At 45.8% G+C, this 16,965-nt stretch overlaps 2 protein-coding genes across 9 annotated transcripts in view; one reads left to right on the top strand and one right to left on the bottom strand.

The window, feature by feature from the left end:
- Positions 1–16,965, top strand: part of PRDM1 (PR/SET domain 1) — a 99,373-nt gene that overhangs the window by 67,114 nt on the left and 15,294 nt on the right. For 2 of the 5 annotated variants that reach the window (XM_088161955.1, XM_088161956.1), the window contains one exon: positions 10,751–10,999. In XM_088161955.1, coding sequence (XP_088018081.1) covers positions 10,817–10,999 — 183 coding nt within the window. In that variant the 5' untranslated portion in view covers positions 10,751–10,816. Of the gene's footprint in view, positions 1–9,115; positions 9,250–10,409; positions 11,000–16,965 lie in introns of those variants that run through there. The other 3 variants (XM_014880413.2, XM_014880412.2, XM_014880410.2) reach the window with 3 other exon arrangements.
- ATG5 (autophagy related 5) overlaps positions 10,026–16,965 on the bottom strand; it is a 120,736-nt gene continuing 113,796 nt past the window's right edge. For 3 of the 4 annotated variants that reach the window (XR_015802542.1, XR_015802539.1, XR_015802541.1), the window contains one exon: positions 10,026–10,463. The gene's annotated coding sequence lies outside the window, so the exon portion shown is untranslated. Of the gene's footprint in view, positions 10,485–16,965 lie in introns of all 4 variants that reach the window. The other variant, XR_015802540.1, reaches the window with a different exon arrangement.

Raw genomic sequence — 16,965 nt, 5'->3', positions numbered from 1 at the left:
ATTTAAAAGTGGACAGACAAACCATCAGAGAAATGTTGAGGCTTTGGTCTCCTGTATCATGCCATTAGACATCAGGCAGGGCAAAAGGAACAATTGCAATCCATTTATTCATGGACAACTGTCAAGTCAGAAGATGCATTAAAGCTTGATTTTACACCCTCGATGTTTAGGATCACAAAGTAGCTCCATAAACAAAAATCTTTCTAAAGAGTTTGCTGTGCATAGGAGAAGGCAGCTGCCCTCTAGCAAACCAAGAAAAAAATAAAAATAGTCTTGTTAGTTCAAAAGCATTAATTTTGAGTTCTGCTGTTCAGATGTGAGTTTTGGTGTTTTAGGTTTTAAATTAAAGGCGTGGCTGAATGTTCATTATTCTCATGATAAAAGCAGTAGAAAATAGGTGCAAAATGGCCCTTGTGCAATGCTGTAATTTACCTTTATTTTAAACTGGCTTACACATCTTAATACATTATGACAATCAGAATTATCAGGCCACCAGGCGGAGAGGAGTTTGTTTTGTTAATTGCTCTTGTTAAGCCTAATTACAGAACGGGGTGGAGTGGATGTGAGGGGAGGGAGGAATCTGCTAGCAAGAGGAAATTCTAAAATCCTCAGAGCAGTTCCAGGCAGTGTGTGTTGGGGAGCAAGAGTGCGGGTGTGGAGTGCGTGAGCATGCGTGTGTGTGTGTGTGTGAAAGAGTGTGAGAGCGAATGACAGACTTTCCATATGGACTAAAATCCTGAGATGCACAAGCTGGAGGTGGGGAACCTGTGCTGTGTGGACACATGAAGGTACAGCTGAACAAAGAACTGTGCTGTAGTTTTCTTTATGAACTAACTCCTTTTTTTTTTTTTTGGAGGGGGATGGGGGGAGGGAGATGCAGATTACTTACTTTGCTGTTAACCTCTGAGGTCTGCATTAGATTGAGTGTTAAAATGGTTTGCTGATATGCTGCACTATTCTTTCATATCACAGGTAGCCACGTAGCTGTGGGTTGGTCTCCTAAAGCCCTTTGAAATGTTTTCCTACTTCTCAGTGATTGTAGCGGAGATGTGCCGTGCACAGACCGTGTTATTTGTTTGTACTTTCCGATGGAAAGCATAAATCCAAAGAGCCCTTCTGCCCTGCATTATTCCATTTTGTTTATGTGCCCCACATTACGCTGTTGGCGAATTACTGTGCCTGACCCGCATTGTCAGCCCCCTCCATTGCCTCGGGAGCCTCCGGCACAGAAGTTTCTGATAAGGCAGTTTTGAACAAGCCAGACGCCAAGTGAATGATTCTGTAACAAATCTGTTCTCCTCTCCGGGGTATGTTACCTGACTTGTTTGCTGCCAAGGTGGTTTTATTGGTTTGGCTACTGGGTGGAGGGAGGAGACTAGAACAGCACACGAGTCACACTTTTGTTTTGCTTAATTATAATGTACACTTTTAATAAAACCTTTTAGTGCCGTGAATTAAATGTCGTTGCAATCCTGCACAGGAAGAAAAATGCTACTGCTGTTGTAGGTGACAGCTGAGTGGTTAGATGGCCAGCGTGAGTCTGAGGCTCAGAAGCCTTTTCTTTGCTGGCTAGAGATACTGCTGGGTAAATGTGTTTACTTTTTCCTTAGTATTTATACTAGTTAATGTGTCGCACTAGATAAATCTACTTCCTGAGTCCATCTTTCAGCTTGCTCTCTTCCCTCCCAATTGACAAATGGTTTGAGTTTGACACCGTTTTATCAGTTGAGCCCCTGCTGGGTGCTGCATGCCTGCTTGTTTCTGCTTTATCGTGAAAAGTGAATTATCTGCAATATTTTGCTACCATCTAACTAGCAGTTGGCAGGCTTTTCTATATGAACTGATTTAGATTTCAGCAAGGGGAGACTGTTGTCTTTCTCTGCAAAGCCGTGTTGTTGCTCTCCAGGAAAACAAAAGATCCCGGAGCTTTCTGCACCACAATCTGCTGCTGTCCCACTTTCAAGGAGGTGTTTTGTTTGTTGCGGCAGCTTCCTATCTTAAAATGATAAATTGAGCGGACATGTGTGCTGTTTTAAACCGCTGTCTCCAGGGCTTTGTGTTCACTTAGGATAAAATACATTATTTTGTGGTAGGCTCTGGTGTGATTTAAACTTGGTTTAAAGATTACAGACCAAAAGGGAAAGCATCAACATCTTCAGCAGTGGTAGTTTGATGAGGAATAGCTGTCAGAAGAAGAACTCTACTGACTTAACCTCAAGTGAGTTGCAAATGCATTAGGGATTCATTAATATTAATAGTAGAATAGACATTTCCTGCTTTCGTTTGACATCTTCCAAGCTCCTTTTTTTTTTTTTTAAGAGCAACTTGAAGTGCAGTTTTAACACTTATTCAAGTTACTACAAGGATGATAAGCTAAAGCTAAACAGAAGGAGACCTCTGAGTGTGTGGGGTTGGTCTCTAGGAGTCCTGGAATTTGGTGCTGTGCTTTAGAGAAAGATTGTGGTAAACTCCTGGGTGAGACTTTCAGGGCAGTTTGCAAAATGAGTTCGTTAGGTGTGACTAGAACCAGAATAAACTGTTGTCACAAGAAATTATTCTATGAGGGTGACAGGAAGGTCACTTTCAAAATTGCATGTACAGGGTAATAACTGTGTAGATTTCTAAGGTGGGCACAGTAGTAGCTTGATCATAAGTTCGGGGGTGAAAAACAAAAAAATTCAAACCCTTCTTGAGTCTCCAAATACTCGTGAAGTTGGCTGAATAGTTCGGTTTGAAAAATAAATAGATCCAAAGTAATTTTTACTTGCTTTCAATCTTCTAAATCCTGTGATGCACATTTTCATGCTTCTGCTCTGTCGCCAGCAGGCTTCCAAGATTTCTTCAATGGAAAAAAATAAAGAAATTTGACAAAGCAACCAAATATCTTTGAAACATAAAATAAACCAAATAATTTTGTTAGTATCAGGAGGGAACATGTGATTGCGATGATAATTTTTCAGCATCCTGCATATCACAGTTTTACCCACTGAGCCCTTTAAGTAAGAGAACCTGTGGCAGTGGAATGAAGCAGGGGCTTGCCTTTTATAGAAAACACAGCCAAGAGTCCCAGTTTGTAAAATATCAAAAGAAAACAGGTAAGCCCCCACAAAGCACCTAGTCTGGCAAGTCTAGTGATGCAGCAGCTACAAATGCAGAAGTGCACATGAGTTGGCAGCTCTTACTGATAGGGCAATTTGAATTGTCAGTGTGCGTCTGCTCTACTTGTTGAGCCTAATGAAAAGTACAGTTTAATCACTGGTGTGCCAAATTGACCATGATTAGCTGTTATTGCAGATTAGTGCATTGTCTAGGGCTCCAGAATTATTGATCTGGGTGCTGTGCTCTGGTGTTTTCTGTGCCCTCTATCGTAACCTCTTCTTAATGCTTAGGGCAGAGAAGCAGGGAAGGAGAGTAGGAGGGAAGAAGTCCAGATGGGAAGAAAACAGGTCCTGAAAAGACCACATAGGAACTAGGTCAGGTACTCTGGAGATTAAAGAAGCATGCTTCATCCCTGGACGCAGGAGGCAGGGACAAGTAGCATACAATTACGAGGAATTAGAACGGCAACAAGTAGTGCAGATTTATCAGCTTTAATTGTCTATTGTCAGGACAGAGCCCTTCTTGTAGATCAGGCGCTGCCAATGCTTTAATACCTCTAATGGACTCTCTATTGTGGGATTATCTCTCCTAAGGACAATGTATTTCTTAAAACTAGTTGTTTTGGGAGAGGGAGGGAGAAAAAAGAAGAAAAAAAGAGAAGAAGTAGCTGCAGCCCTCAGTTGTTTTGGTTTTTTTCCCCACTCTGGTTTGTCACATTTGCAGGAAGTAGCTGAGAGCCCAGTGTTGCTCTTCTGTCAGCAGCACTATTCCTTCAGGGGAACTGATAGATACCTATTGAACATTAACCCCCTTTGCTCCACCTTCCCCAACGAGCTCCTCCAGAAACAATAGCTGGTTGATAAAGAGCAGATAAGCAAGGACACCCGGCTTAAGAATCTCTCTGCTATCTTTATTTTAAAAGCTTTCCTGGGTTTTGCAAAGTAAACATTACAACATTTAAAGAAGGATAAGGTGTCAACTATTTAATGAGAAGTTGTGTTTAATAGCAGAGGAATTCTTCCCTCCCCCAGCCAACACACAGGTATGAAAAGACTGTTATTTCACCACCCTGGGGTAGGAGAGGTGGAGAAATGACAACTGTACTCTTAGAAGCTTAAAAAGTGGTCCTAGAGACCAGCCCTTCCAGATTCCCTAATCAACTCTAAACATACAGTCACTATTTTGAATCCTTTGGTCCTCAGTGCACAGTAGTCACATTGCTGGATCTGTGATAATCTGTGGGTAAATATTTTCATTTCCACCACATGCACTTTGTCATGGTGTGTAGCTGTTGTTTTTGTTAATCTGTTTTGAAATGCATTCTGTGGCCAGCTCTTTGTCTGAGAAAAGTGGCGTAGTTCCACCCATGGATCTTGCCCTCCTTCTGCTGTGTTCATCAGCTCCAGGAGATTGGGCAGCCCAGAGAGTGTCTGACATGAAAAGTGAATTGTGCAGGAGCACAGTCTGAAGTTTCACCATTTTTCATATCACTGCGTCTTACCAGGCAGGTTGAGGAGAGAATACCCCAAAAAGTGTCATGACTGCCAAGTGGGGAGAGACATGAAAGTTGAAATAAAACAATTTATTCTGAGGTGACTTCATTATTTCAGCTTGTTGTGAACTTGTTATGGGGCTGATATCTGAAGTATTCACAACAGCGAGTCTTCTAATATATGCATACCATCTCGTTCCTCCTCCATGACAATCTGGAAATCAGCCTATTTTAAATGAAAATTTTCCAAAGCACACTCTTTATTCAGCCGTGCTGTCACCAGTAAAGTTGGAAAGTAGCTGAAGTAGTTGGAATGGGTTGGCCAGCTGTCATTCATTTTTCCTCAGACTTAGTTAAAATGGACAGAATATTCAAAACTCCAGGGTTGGGACATGAAAGGTAGAATTTGTACTCAGATTTTCTTGTCCTGTATAAACTTGTGTTGGTAGAAACATGCAGAGACAATAAAAGTGTTCTTATAGGGGCTCTTGACTGTCATCCCTACCTCTCCCGAGACCACCATTGCTCAGAAGTGCAATGGGAAGGCTGATGGCAACCAAGAAAGGAACATCTGTGGTCCACCTTCTCACAAAGCCTTCTTGCCCTCCTGATAGCAGGCCCAGACGGCTTTTTCTGAAACCCAAGCCTCAACAAGAGGAAAAGTCTGAAGCTTAGTTCTTGCTGCTGTGTGCTGTGAGAATGTTTTTATTCCATTGGAAGAGAATTGTTTTGGTTTATTCATACGTCATGTGAGCAGTATTTTAATAAGGCCTAGTGGGAAACAAAAAGGGATATGGTATTTTAGTTTGACTCCTTTTTTCTCTTTTTAAGGAAAATTTCTTGAGAGGATAAAACAACAGAAACCAAAAGTGATGTTAAGGCTTGCACTTGGCAGTAGCTGAGAATGCAGCCAAAAGATCTGCTCTTGGTATTGCACAGCCTAGACAAAAATAAACGTTTGGCATTTGGAAGTGCTACGAGGCAATGACCAGGGTGCTCTGTAATTAAAGGCAGTCCCTGAAAGCTGCATGTGTTAATTCAAAAGCCTCCTGGCTATAGCACACACCACCCCAAATGCCCTTGCAAAAAGCTTCTTGTAGATTCAAGTGCAATTTTAATTTCTCTCCTTGTAGGCAATACCAGCTGAAGTTGTCTAGGGCATACAAAGCCTCTGAGATTATATCTGAAGCCCATAGGCAGGTTTTGCAAAGGTCAGGCCAGTCTGAAGAGAAGATGGCTTCTCTTTTACAATAAAGTGTAACTTTTCCTGTTGCACAGTCACTGAAGTGCGCTGGGTCTCTCCCTTTCCCTGACAGCAACCGTGTTTTCAAAAATGTGGCCCCAAAACATGAGTGCATATCAGAACTTGAAAGCAAGCTCTTCTTAGGGTTTGATTTCTCAGTTGGCTTTTAAAAGCTGTGCAGTCGTGCAACTACATCATGTACCTTCTCCAATAATGACCACAACTGGTCCCCAAATGTTTACCAGCACAAGGATGCCTACATGCAGGAAGTGGGAAATGGGGGTGGGTCTGGTAGTTACTCTTGATGTGGTCAATCTGCCACTGACCTTGTTTGGGGAAGGGGAGGATGTGAAAATGAGACTCTCCTTTAATCTCTTGTGTGCATTTTATCTCCCCTCCAACTTTTTAAAGAAATTTCATCTATTAGAGCCAGCTCCCTTCCCTCCTTCTTCCCCTTACAATTACAGCAGGCGCAGGGAGAACAGCAGCAGTGGCAGCTGAGGCTGAGTTGCACAGGCTTGTTGTTGAGCTGAAGTGGTGATAGCATCAAAGGAAATGGATGGGGATTTCTGAGATCAGAGCTGTTAGGGCCATTCATGATTTGTTGCCAGGCTGAAAGCTGCTGCAGGGAGAGCTGCCTGAGAAATGCTGATTAATACAGTAATTGAGGTTTTCTATGAGCGAGAAGGAAAAAAATTAAAATATGACTAAAAATGTTCTTTTTGAAATGAGCAACATTTTGAGATTGCACATTCCAGACAATAGCAGCTACTGGTACAAACGATTTCTATAAAAGAGCAGAAAACTTCTGGTTGAACACGGCGTCTTTTTATGTTTCTCTCTTAAGGAGGAAGGTCAGAAGGTCAGTCTATATATTTCTTTAATGGCAGAGTTTCCTCTGTGATTCTTACTTTAGTACACATTCTTAACAATTTGTTTCTGTCTCTTTTTCTTGATAAACTTAGTTTTATTCCAGATCAGGCACTGTTAGGCTGAATCTGCACATCAGCAAAACCTCTTCTGTACTAAGGTAGTTCTGGGCTCAGCTTCACTCAGACACCTGGAGCTAATTTCGGGATAGCCTCAGAGCGTGCCACAGAGTTATTTGAAGTCCATAGGCTTCATAGGCTGTACTCACATCCCTGGGCTCCAGGGATAGAGCTGCACTGACCTGGGATATTGGCATCCTCCTGATGAATATTTCACTTCATCTGATGTGATCTAATCTAATCTTTGCTTCCTCTTGTTTTCCAGCCCAAAAGCATTCTCTGTTCCTTGAAAAGCAGATTTGCTTTTTTCCCCCTGCTCTCCTTCACATTAAGAAGATCAGTCCCTGAAGGAAAAACATCAACCCTTTCTTCTTGCCCCCCCCGCCCCCCCCTTTTTTTGTTTTACTTGCAAGCTAACAGGGAAGTGAAAAGCTCTGAAACAGCTGCCTCTCGGAGTGAGACTATTTTTCGGTAAAATAATCACCTTCAGTATGACTACATTGTTTTTCTGTTCTATGCAGTGTGACTCAGCATCAGTTAATTAACCCAATCAAGTAGGCCGGATTTCTCTCCTTTAATGAATGGTTCTTCCTACTTCAGAGCCTTCCTAGACCTCATTTTGGATGTGCCTCGGTTTTACAGGGTATATCCAATTACATTTACATCCTTCAGCCCCAGTGCTCGGGCCACCTCTCCTGTGGAATTACGCTGTGGTGGCAGTTAAGCCAGGACACTCACTTGCCAGCAGTTGCCCTACTTAGGTCTGCTGCCACGAGCCTGCCGCGTTAGCGCACACGGAAGGTCTTTACACAGATATGCTATTCTCAGCATCGCAGGCCCAAAATGGCAAGTAATCCTTTCCACAAGTCTTTTTATCAGTGGGAGGAGGAGCAGGTTAAGGGAAAGGGGTTTGTGTATGCCTGTCAGAGAGACAGACAGGCACCCGATTGCATAAACCTGCTTCCCGCCCCCCACTTCTCCCTTTTTCCTGTGAAGAAATGTGTAACACCGAGATCACCCTAGAATATCAGTGCATGTAGGTTTAGAAGAAGAATGTGAAACTATCTGCCACGTAAAGTGCCAAGCAAGTGACGAGAAATACGCTTGCAGATGTGTGAGAAGAAGGAAAAGTAGTAGAGTTGCCTCACAGTGAAGCAGCTAGCATTTGCATTGGGCTGTGGATGGCTATAAATGGAATTGTGCATCACCGTTCCTCTGAGCCCGAGGACGCCTTGCTGAAGAGACAGGACCACTGAAGGAAGTAAGGCATCTGGTTGTTTTGTAATGAGAAGCAGGAATGCTCTTAATAATAAACAAACAGGACATTGTATGCCATCATCACAGGATGTCCTTCCTTCAGCCAGCATGCTGACTTGGATCGGAGGAAAAAAATTGGGTGCCGGGATCTGCTGATTGCTCTACCAACCCTCCTTCCATCAGCAGTGTGTCCTGGGTGGCCGCTCGCACATTGCCCCGTGCAACATCCGTGCTCGTTTTCTTACCGCGCCGCTAAAGGGGCATCGGGTTTGGAAACCCGTGCTGAGTACGGTGTCCTGCTGCTGTGAGCTTCCCTGCTGTTACCAAGGGAAAGGGGGAAGGTTTTGTTTAAGAGAAGAAACAGAAATGTTTTTCCCGGTTCCTCTTACAGGCACCGATTAGAGACTCGGGAAAAGGGATAAAATCAAAACTCTGAAACTCCCAAGTTTGTCATCCCAAGTACTGTAATTGATGAGGTTTGGGAGCAAGCACTTTGAATCGAGTTTTAATCAGTAAACTAGTAAATTATTTTTTAGTTGGTATTTTTTATAACGTTCTATCAAGTCAAACTGCGCAAGAACGAAAGCGGGCACGTGTTAAATTCCGGAGCTTAAAAATAGCACGGAAAACAGATTTCTAGTAAAAGCTGCCTCAGGTGCGCTCTCCGCGAAGCGCCGCGGTGCCCGCCCACCCGGCAGATCCAGGCGGCGGGGCAGCGCCGCGGCTCTCCCAGCTGACGCACGGGGCCGAAAGGAAGGGGGGGGAAAAATAAAATAATAACAGTGATGTAAAAAACCCAACGCGGGTGGGCTGGGCGGGGCAGGGTCCGCAGGTAGGGCCCCACCTCCCGCGCTGTGAGAGGGGCCGGCGGAGGGAGGGAGGGGCCGGTGCGTGAGCGCGGGCGGGCGGGCGAGCGGCGGGCGGGCCGGGGCGAGCGGAGCGCGCGGCTGTGGCAGGCGGCCCCCCAGCGTTCCCCAGCGGCAAGAGCAGCAGCACCTGTGACAGCCGGGGGAGGGAGGAGCGGGAGGGGAGCGGCGGCTGGAGGTGTGAGTCAGTCTCCCGGGGACCCGGCCGCTGGAAGGAAGGAGAAATGTTTACTCTGTAGAAATGAGCCAGGTTTGCCGCCACCGGTGGGCTTCGGTGTGGAAACGCGCGCGGACTCTGCCCCGGTAAGGAGCGCGATGCCGTCCCCTCTTTCACCCCCGTCTCCACCTCCCCGGCTCTTGCTTCTCGCCCGTCCGGCGCCCGCGGGACGGAGCAAAAGTTTCCTCGTCGCGTCTCCCGAATCGGGAGCGCTCCTCCGATCGGCATTAACCCTTTCGCTCCGGCGCGCAGCTGTCACACCCCCGGGCCGAGTTTCGCTGCTCGTCCCCTCTCCCCCTTGAATGCCGAGGGTCCGGCACTGCCGCACTGCTCGCCCCGAGCGCGGTCAGGACGGCGCACGGGGCAGGTCCGGAGGCGGCGGCCGCGGGGGAGCTGTGCATTGCCGCGACCCCCGCCTCAGCCTCTCCGGGCTGTGCCTCCCGGGACGGCCGGACCCGGGGGGGCGCCGGGGGTCTGCCCCGAACCCACAGCCAGTCAGCCCTTAACCTCTTTCTCGGAAGATCGTGCGCTTTCAGTCTTCGTGTTTCGTTTTTCCCGGAGGAGGGATGTGAATTTCATAGTAGCTGCGTATCCAAAAAGGAAAAATGAAGGGATTTTACGCCGGATTGAGCGTCATTCTCAGCTACCGGCGTAGGCACAGATTTTGGTTCCTCGTGAGCCTTATGGAAAGAGCCCGACCCTAATACATGTTCGAGGATAGTTTTGATAACAGCACTTCTGTCCTGAACAGACAGAGGGATTTGAAGGACTTGCTGGAACTGTCCTACTAGGCTCATATCCACTGCTTTGGGATATTAATTCTAGGAAGTACCATCAAAATCAAAAGGGATAGAATAACTTTAAAAAATATATATATTTATTTTATTTATTTCCCCTGCTCCTTTTCTCGTTTGACCCCCAGGAACGTGTTGCAGTGCTTTGTGCACGGCTGCTGCTTCTACAATGATGCTGGCAGGATGTCGGCTTTCTCAGCCTTCCATGCCAAAGGATGAGGGGACGTCAGGAGGAGGCGGGGGGGCCAGGTTGTTTTGAAAGTTGTTTGTGTGTTGAAAGCCGGTGGGAAAGTTCAGGCTTCCCCATTTGGAAGAGGCAAGGCTGGGTTCCGCTCTTCCAACATGCGCTTTCCATTTTTAGCTTCATTCAGACGCAGACAGCAGTTCCTTTCCTCTTCCTCTCCTTGTTTGTGTGACACTTTTCTGAGGAAGCTTTTCCACAGGCGACTAAGTGGTCTCACGGCCATGACCCCACATTTTCCTCAGCACGGAATATTCTTTTCTCTCTGAAGCATTAAGGAAAGGGTCTGAGAAAGGTAAAGTGGTTGTCACAGCCTAGAGATTTTCTCCTCTTTGTTTTTGTTCCCTCATTACTACCGAGACTGGCATTTTAAAGTGCTGCTTCAATCAGAGCAGCTTCGTTTACACTCCTTTTTGGCTATTACTCAACTGTACCAACTATCCTGCATACGCTTTTAAAGTGTCACAGACTACTGTATTAGTCACTCTGTATCAACGGAAACCACAACACTGAAGGACAATGAGGATTAAAGGCTGTTTTCTTTTTTTCCAGGCTGCTACACACTGTAGCTCGGACGCTGTGAGTTTCAAGAATCTGGTGAAAGGGAGAGAGTGGACAATGAAAATGGACATGGAGGATGCTGACATGACTCTGTGGACAGAGGCTGATTTTGAAGAGAAGTGCACATATATTGTAAATGATCACCCGCTGGATCCCAGTGCCGATGGAGGCACCCTAACTCAGGCAGAGGCTTCCTTGCCAAGGAACTTGACTTTCAAATACGCATCTAACTGCAAAGAGGTAAGCAGCAGTGCTCTGGGGAAGGTTGGAGTCAGACAAGCCAAATCACAGCGCTTTGGAAAGCGTGTGCTCACCCTGTCTTTGATTCTTTAGCATACACACATACACACACCCTACCAACAACAACAAATGCTACCCGCTGGCTTTTAATATGCGACCCTAATAACTCTTTTAAGAAACTGTGTGGTGGTCATCTGTTGTGTAATATTTTCACTGAAAATTGCAGCCAACCTATCCCTGAAACTGGTTCTGTACCAATTTGCAAACAGTTAAATTTTCACACAATTTGAACAGCATCTGAATAAGCATATTTAAACTGTGGGGTAGTTCTTTGTGCCAATTTCTAGGCTGCTGTTTGCCAGGACCATTCATTGCCTCTGGCTCAGAGATTAAAGTGCCTCGGTTGTCCAATAAATAGCTTTAAAAAAGTAAAGGGAAAAAAAAGAACAAATTCCTGGAAATGTGTTTAATTATTTCTTTTGTTTTCCCTTTGGTTATGAAATTGCTTTATTCTTTTCGTGAGCTCGTTGTATTCCTAACTTCCTAAATTCTTAAAAACTCTGGCATGTCACTTAAGGAAGTAATGGTAGAACTGTAGCAAGCCTGACAGAAGGGTGGCCGTAGCTTAAATTAACTTTTGTTTATCTGGGACAGTATCTTCACCGGTAGCTAGCCTTGCGAGTCTGCCCTATCCTTGTCCCTGGAGTGGGTACATTCTTTGTTGTTGTTTCAGAAGGGCTGGAAAGAAACAAGCCTGGATGAGCAATTTGGTTTTGTGTTTACTCCTTCGTATAGAGTAGCTATTATAGCTAGGTGTGATGTTCGGTAGCGTAACAACCTGGGAGACAACCCTTCATTTCTCCTTGTGCTGAGACTTGTGGTATAGCAACTATTACCTGTGCTTCTGCTTTGGTTAAATGTACTGACCACAGAGCTGAAAAGAAGAGGTACACTCATCCGTGCCTATCAAATATTTCCTTCCAGAGCAGGTACTTGTTTAATCCTGTGTACAGAAATAGGGCTGGACCCCCAGCTGTAGGGTGTTGAATTTAGCTTGGCAGTACCTAATAGAGTGTGAAGTATGTTTGGTAAGAGGTTAAAGCTAAATTCTCCTTAAAATCACTCTTCTCTTCCCATCTGCCCTGCCTTGCCCTGCAGAACTTTGGCAGGGAAAGGTCATGCTCCAGAAGAAAAAGTGTGAAACCTGGTTTTGCATTATTACATTGATAGATAGGTCTTAGTTTGGCGTGAAGAGGGAAATAAAGCTGAGACTCTGCCATGGGATACAGGAGGATTTCTTGCTTGAAGGATGAGCTTGCAGTGTGACAGCTCGGGTCGGTCCTTGGCCGCCGGCTGATGACTGATTGGCTGCTGAGGCTGCTTGCTCTCTCTGCCCCTGTAGAGTCCTGCTGCTGTGGCTGGAGACATCCAAAGAGCTTTCAAAATTCCCAACACTCTGTTTGGAAACAGCAGTGTGTAATTTCCTTATTCCCTGGCTCAGGTCAGTGAATCAGGAGGATTACTGCCATCTCTGTCTAAGAGGTAGGGGGAGAGAGAAGTAGTTGAAAGATTGCTGGTTCTTTCTTGTAAACTGTGACCCATGTAGCTCCCTGCTAGTGGGAGTCTGAATATAGGACATCCTCCTTTTGTTCTCCAGAGCTCCCCCCGGTCTTTCATTTGTGCTGAATTGCACCTACCCTAAGGAGCAATAGGAGCTTTTAAACCCTGACTATCTTTAAGGTAGCTCTGAAAGGAAGGGCCAGTATGAGACGCTCTTTTGCCCACCTTCTGTGAAGGCTACACTCCGGTGAATGTACGGACAGGTCTCATTTGCTACTCATCTGCAGGGTGAAGTAGTTGTGTGCTAGTAACTTCTGACATAAAACACAGTATTTTTTTTTCTGTCCACCTTCCAAGTTCAATTTTGTTTAGTGGAGTCAGGGCTGGGTACATGTGTTGCTTTTGCATGCTGGTGTCTGTGGGTCAGTGATGGAGCCTGATTCTGGTTTTGACCTCATGGAAAAGCACTGGAGTCCTGACAGCTCGGTAGAGTGGGTTTTTTTCATTTACAAAAGGATGAGGTAAGACTTTGGGGGATGCGTGCGTGTTTGCCAGTGAGTTTCAGATGTGAGCTGTCTTCATTGTTAACTTTGGGGAGAGCTGTGGCTTCATCTGGTTGAGAGTTTTAAATGCTGAGTCAGTTTATTATCAAAAAAACATATATAATATATCACTTGTGAAATGCTGATACTGTCATGATTAGATCATTAAATCCTAGTGCTGTCACGATTAGTATTGTATCTCTGGCTGGAGCAGGAAAAGTACTGCGTGCCTGCTTAGGAGGGAGGAAGTACAGCCGCTGCTATTTGGGGGAGCTACTTTTCCTATATCTTCTCCTTGCATGCTTTGTGGCGCTCCTCTTTAAAGGTTTATGCAATTTCAAGGGAGCTCATGACACGTCATCATACTCTTGTTTATTCTTGGATCTTGATCAGGGACTTTTCTGAAGAACACATTTTTTGCTGTGAGTTCACAGAATGTGTCAGCATTTTAAAAAATGAATTACTACTGCTCATAACATTTTAGGCTGTTAGAGCTACATGAAGTAATTTATTTATTTATTTCTATGCATGAATTATTTATCTTTTCCCCCAGTTTTGGCAGTTTTCAAAAATGATGAAATGTGGGGTCAGGCTTATGCTCTAGAAGGCCATATGTGAATGATCTTTTCATGCAGACATTTAAAAATATCTTTTTCAGTAATCTTCCCTTTGGTCTCAGTGCTTATAGCCCAAACAAACAGCTTATAAAGTTTATATCAAACTTTTTGACATAAAATGACAGTTATGTTACTCTGCTGTCTTGAATATTACTAGTATCTTATCCTGGTGTGTGAGCTTTAACAGAGGAAAACATATCTTGGCAAACCACCCATTATTACTGCATATCTCTGATAAGGCCATTTCTTAGACACAGACCCTGAATCAGTGATTTTGGTGAAAGCAGTGATTTCGAGCTGTTAAGGACTGTGCCTCACTGACCTCAGATATTTGCTCTCCCCTATTGCTTGTATTTATTTTTTATGTGGTTGCCGAGGAAGCCATCTGAAAGCATTCTGTTTCGTGGCATCACTTATAGAAAACTGGTCACTGAACAAAGGGGTAAAAAACACATCACTGTAGAACTAGTAGCTAAAAAAAAGCTAAAAAAAATTACAATCAGTGTTAATTCAGGACACACGACAGCCTGCCCTATTTGCGTGTGGAGAATATTGGTGTTTTAATGAAGCCAATAAGAGTTTGTTCGGTGTTTTGGTTTTTTAAAGCAATATAGTGGATTCATTGCAAAACACCCTCCCTTCGCAGAATTAGCAGGAGTCGTTGTTTTACTTCAGTGCCCTCTCCCCAAACAAAGATGCAGGAGCATTGATCATCCAAAGCGCCATCTCAGACCAGATTTGGGACCGGAGCCCAGCCGCCCCATGCCCGGGGGCCGCGGGCAGCCCGGGATGTGCTGAGCGGGCCGGGTGGGCCCCGGGCGGGGTCCAGGCGGGCTCCGGGCGGGCCCCAGGCGTGCCGGGCCCCCGGCGCCGCATTAGGACCCTGGTCAGTTCCAGGGCCGCCGTCCCGGGCCGCCGCCGGCCCCGGCCCCCCCCGCCGGGCCGCCCCGCCGGCGGCCGCGCTGTCCCGCCCGGCGCCGCTCGCAGCCGCCCCGCTCGGGCAGCGGGCAGCGGGCTCCGGCTGACGCCGGGCTGCACCTTCCTGCTGGAAATGCTGTGTACTGAGAGGAGGGACGCGGCGGAGTGCTGGGAGCTTTGAAGGGAGAAGGGGTAAGCGCCCGTGGAGAGGAGCTAGGGGAGCAGCAGCCCGTGCTGGCGAGGTGCGGGCCCCGCAGGCAGCGCCCGGGCGGCGGCAGAAAGGCTGCGCTGCCGGGGAGCGCCCGCGCCGGGCTCCCGCGGCTCCCGGGAAGGGCTCCCCGCCGGGGAGCGGCGCGCTGGAGGACACCTGGCGGACACAGCTCCGAAGTGCCGCTCTGGCACAGCCCTCCGGCAGCCCCGGGGCGGCTCATCCCCGGCTCCGGACCCGGGGCTGTGCCGCTGTCCTGCCTGCCAGCCCTCGGCAGCTCCCCGCTTCCTCTTCTTGAGCCGTCCCCGCTGAGCTGCGGCGGGGCAGGAGCCCCTTTTACCCCTTTTGGCTGCGGTAGGGGAGCTGCCAGCAGCCTGGAGCCAGGCTGCCTTGGCACTGCTGGCGCCCTTCTCCTGGAGGGTGCCCTCATCGATCCCAGCAGCTGAGCTTGTGAGGGAACAGTGAAGGCCTAGAACTGCTGACCTGAGAGCCATTGTCAGCTAAAAGTCATCTGGACAGCTTTATAGCCTGGTTTAGCAGAACTTCAGTGTTGGCACACACAGAAGTGCAGAACGTCTTCTGCCAAATTCTGATGGGTACAGGCTGAGAAGTCATCTTTGCTTCTCCCCTGGCATAGCTGAACACAAACGCTGTCTGTAAGGTGGATACCAAAAAGTATCTGCTGTGTCAGAGACTGTTTCAAGTTGACTAGTTCAAGGAGTGATTTCTAGAGATTCTGAGAATTTCATTAAAGTCGTTTTAATTAAGGCCAAGATATTTTTAAAACCATGAAAAATCTCAAGCTATCATGCAGTAAAACTGGTAGGGTGTGCTTGTAGCTTGGTTGTGAACTTTTCTTGAGAGGGCAGATGGATGTAAATGAAGATATATAGGGAAAATGAGAAGAACATCTGCCTTTTTCAGCTCTCTATGAGACATGTACAAGCAAGACAAAAATAAAACTGAGCCACTGAGCTTGTTTCAGCATATGGTAGGTGTAAGAAAATTTCTGGAAGTCCCTCTTCTCTCTCTTCAGTCCAGATGCACAGATCAATGGAGAATTTAACTGCCTCTCCTGTTGATGTTTTAATTTTTTTTCTTTGTAGTGTGCTGAAAACACATGTTAAAATGCAAACGAGTAGAAACAGCCACCACGTACACCCAGCAATCTGTTTCCAGGTGATTCCTTGAATCTATGGCTGTTATTTGGCCCCTTTATTTTGACATTTAACAGGAAATTATGCTAGGTGTTCATTTTTTACCGGGATTTTTAATCTTGACCACAACACAGGCAAGGATTTCTCTGTCTGCCTTTCACTTATACATTAAGAATCACACAATGTAAGAAAGTGTAGCATGAGAAAATCAGAAGGCTTAGCTAATTTGTGAAGCTCTGTCTACATACAGTCCAGGGTTTTTACCACCCTTTGCTGAGAAGAACTGTTAAAAAAATAGAAAAGCTCACTGAAGGGAGCTATCTGTAGGGTCTGACGAGTCCTAATCTGCTTTGGTAAGGACATCACTTCCTTGTGGGGTACAGACATCAGTAATCCCAGTTCCCAGTCTTCCTCAACTACTTCTGGTATTCCTGTCTTGTTCTGAAATCCTGGTGAGCAAAAAGACAAGTGGCAAGATGTATGAAGGGGATATGTTTAATACATTTTGCCATGAGAGTTTATAATATATTTGGTTATAATACCAAATTAATACCAAATTAATGGGGTTTTTACCTTCTTTTTTTTCTACTTTCTGAGCAGCAGGATCAATCTTGCAAAGGCTTGGGGTTTTTGGTTTACAAAATTGTTGGTTTTCTAACCTTGTTTGGATACATTAAATTTAAGAAGATTGGTGAGAAACAGAGAGACAAAACCAATAACTCAGCAGTGTTTTGCAAAGGGTTACTCCAAGGCACGTTCTTCTGAATAATGATGAATTGCTTCCTGATTTGTGGTCAGTGACTTTTTTTGGTATAATTACTGTCAAGAAGGAAGCTGAACAACCAGAGTACATTTCTTAGACCTAGAATAGTGGAGCATTTTCTTCAAAATCCTTACACCTTTTCTGACCAAACCCACTTGATATATGTTACCGGAACTGATGATTCCTTTTTGTACAAGAAGG

The sequence above is a fragment of the Sturnus vulgaris genome, chromosome 3, assembly GCF_052056855.1.
Source record: "Sturnus vulgaris isolate bStuVul1 chromosome 3, bStuVul1.hap1, whole genome shotgun sequence".
Taxonomy (NCBI): Eukaryota; Metazoa; Chordata; class Aves; order Passeriformes; family Sturnidae; genus Sturnus; species Sturnus vulgaris.
Note: the sequence above shows the minus strand (reverse complement) of the source record. Positions and strands in the feature narration are given on the sequence as shown.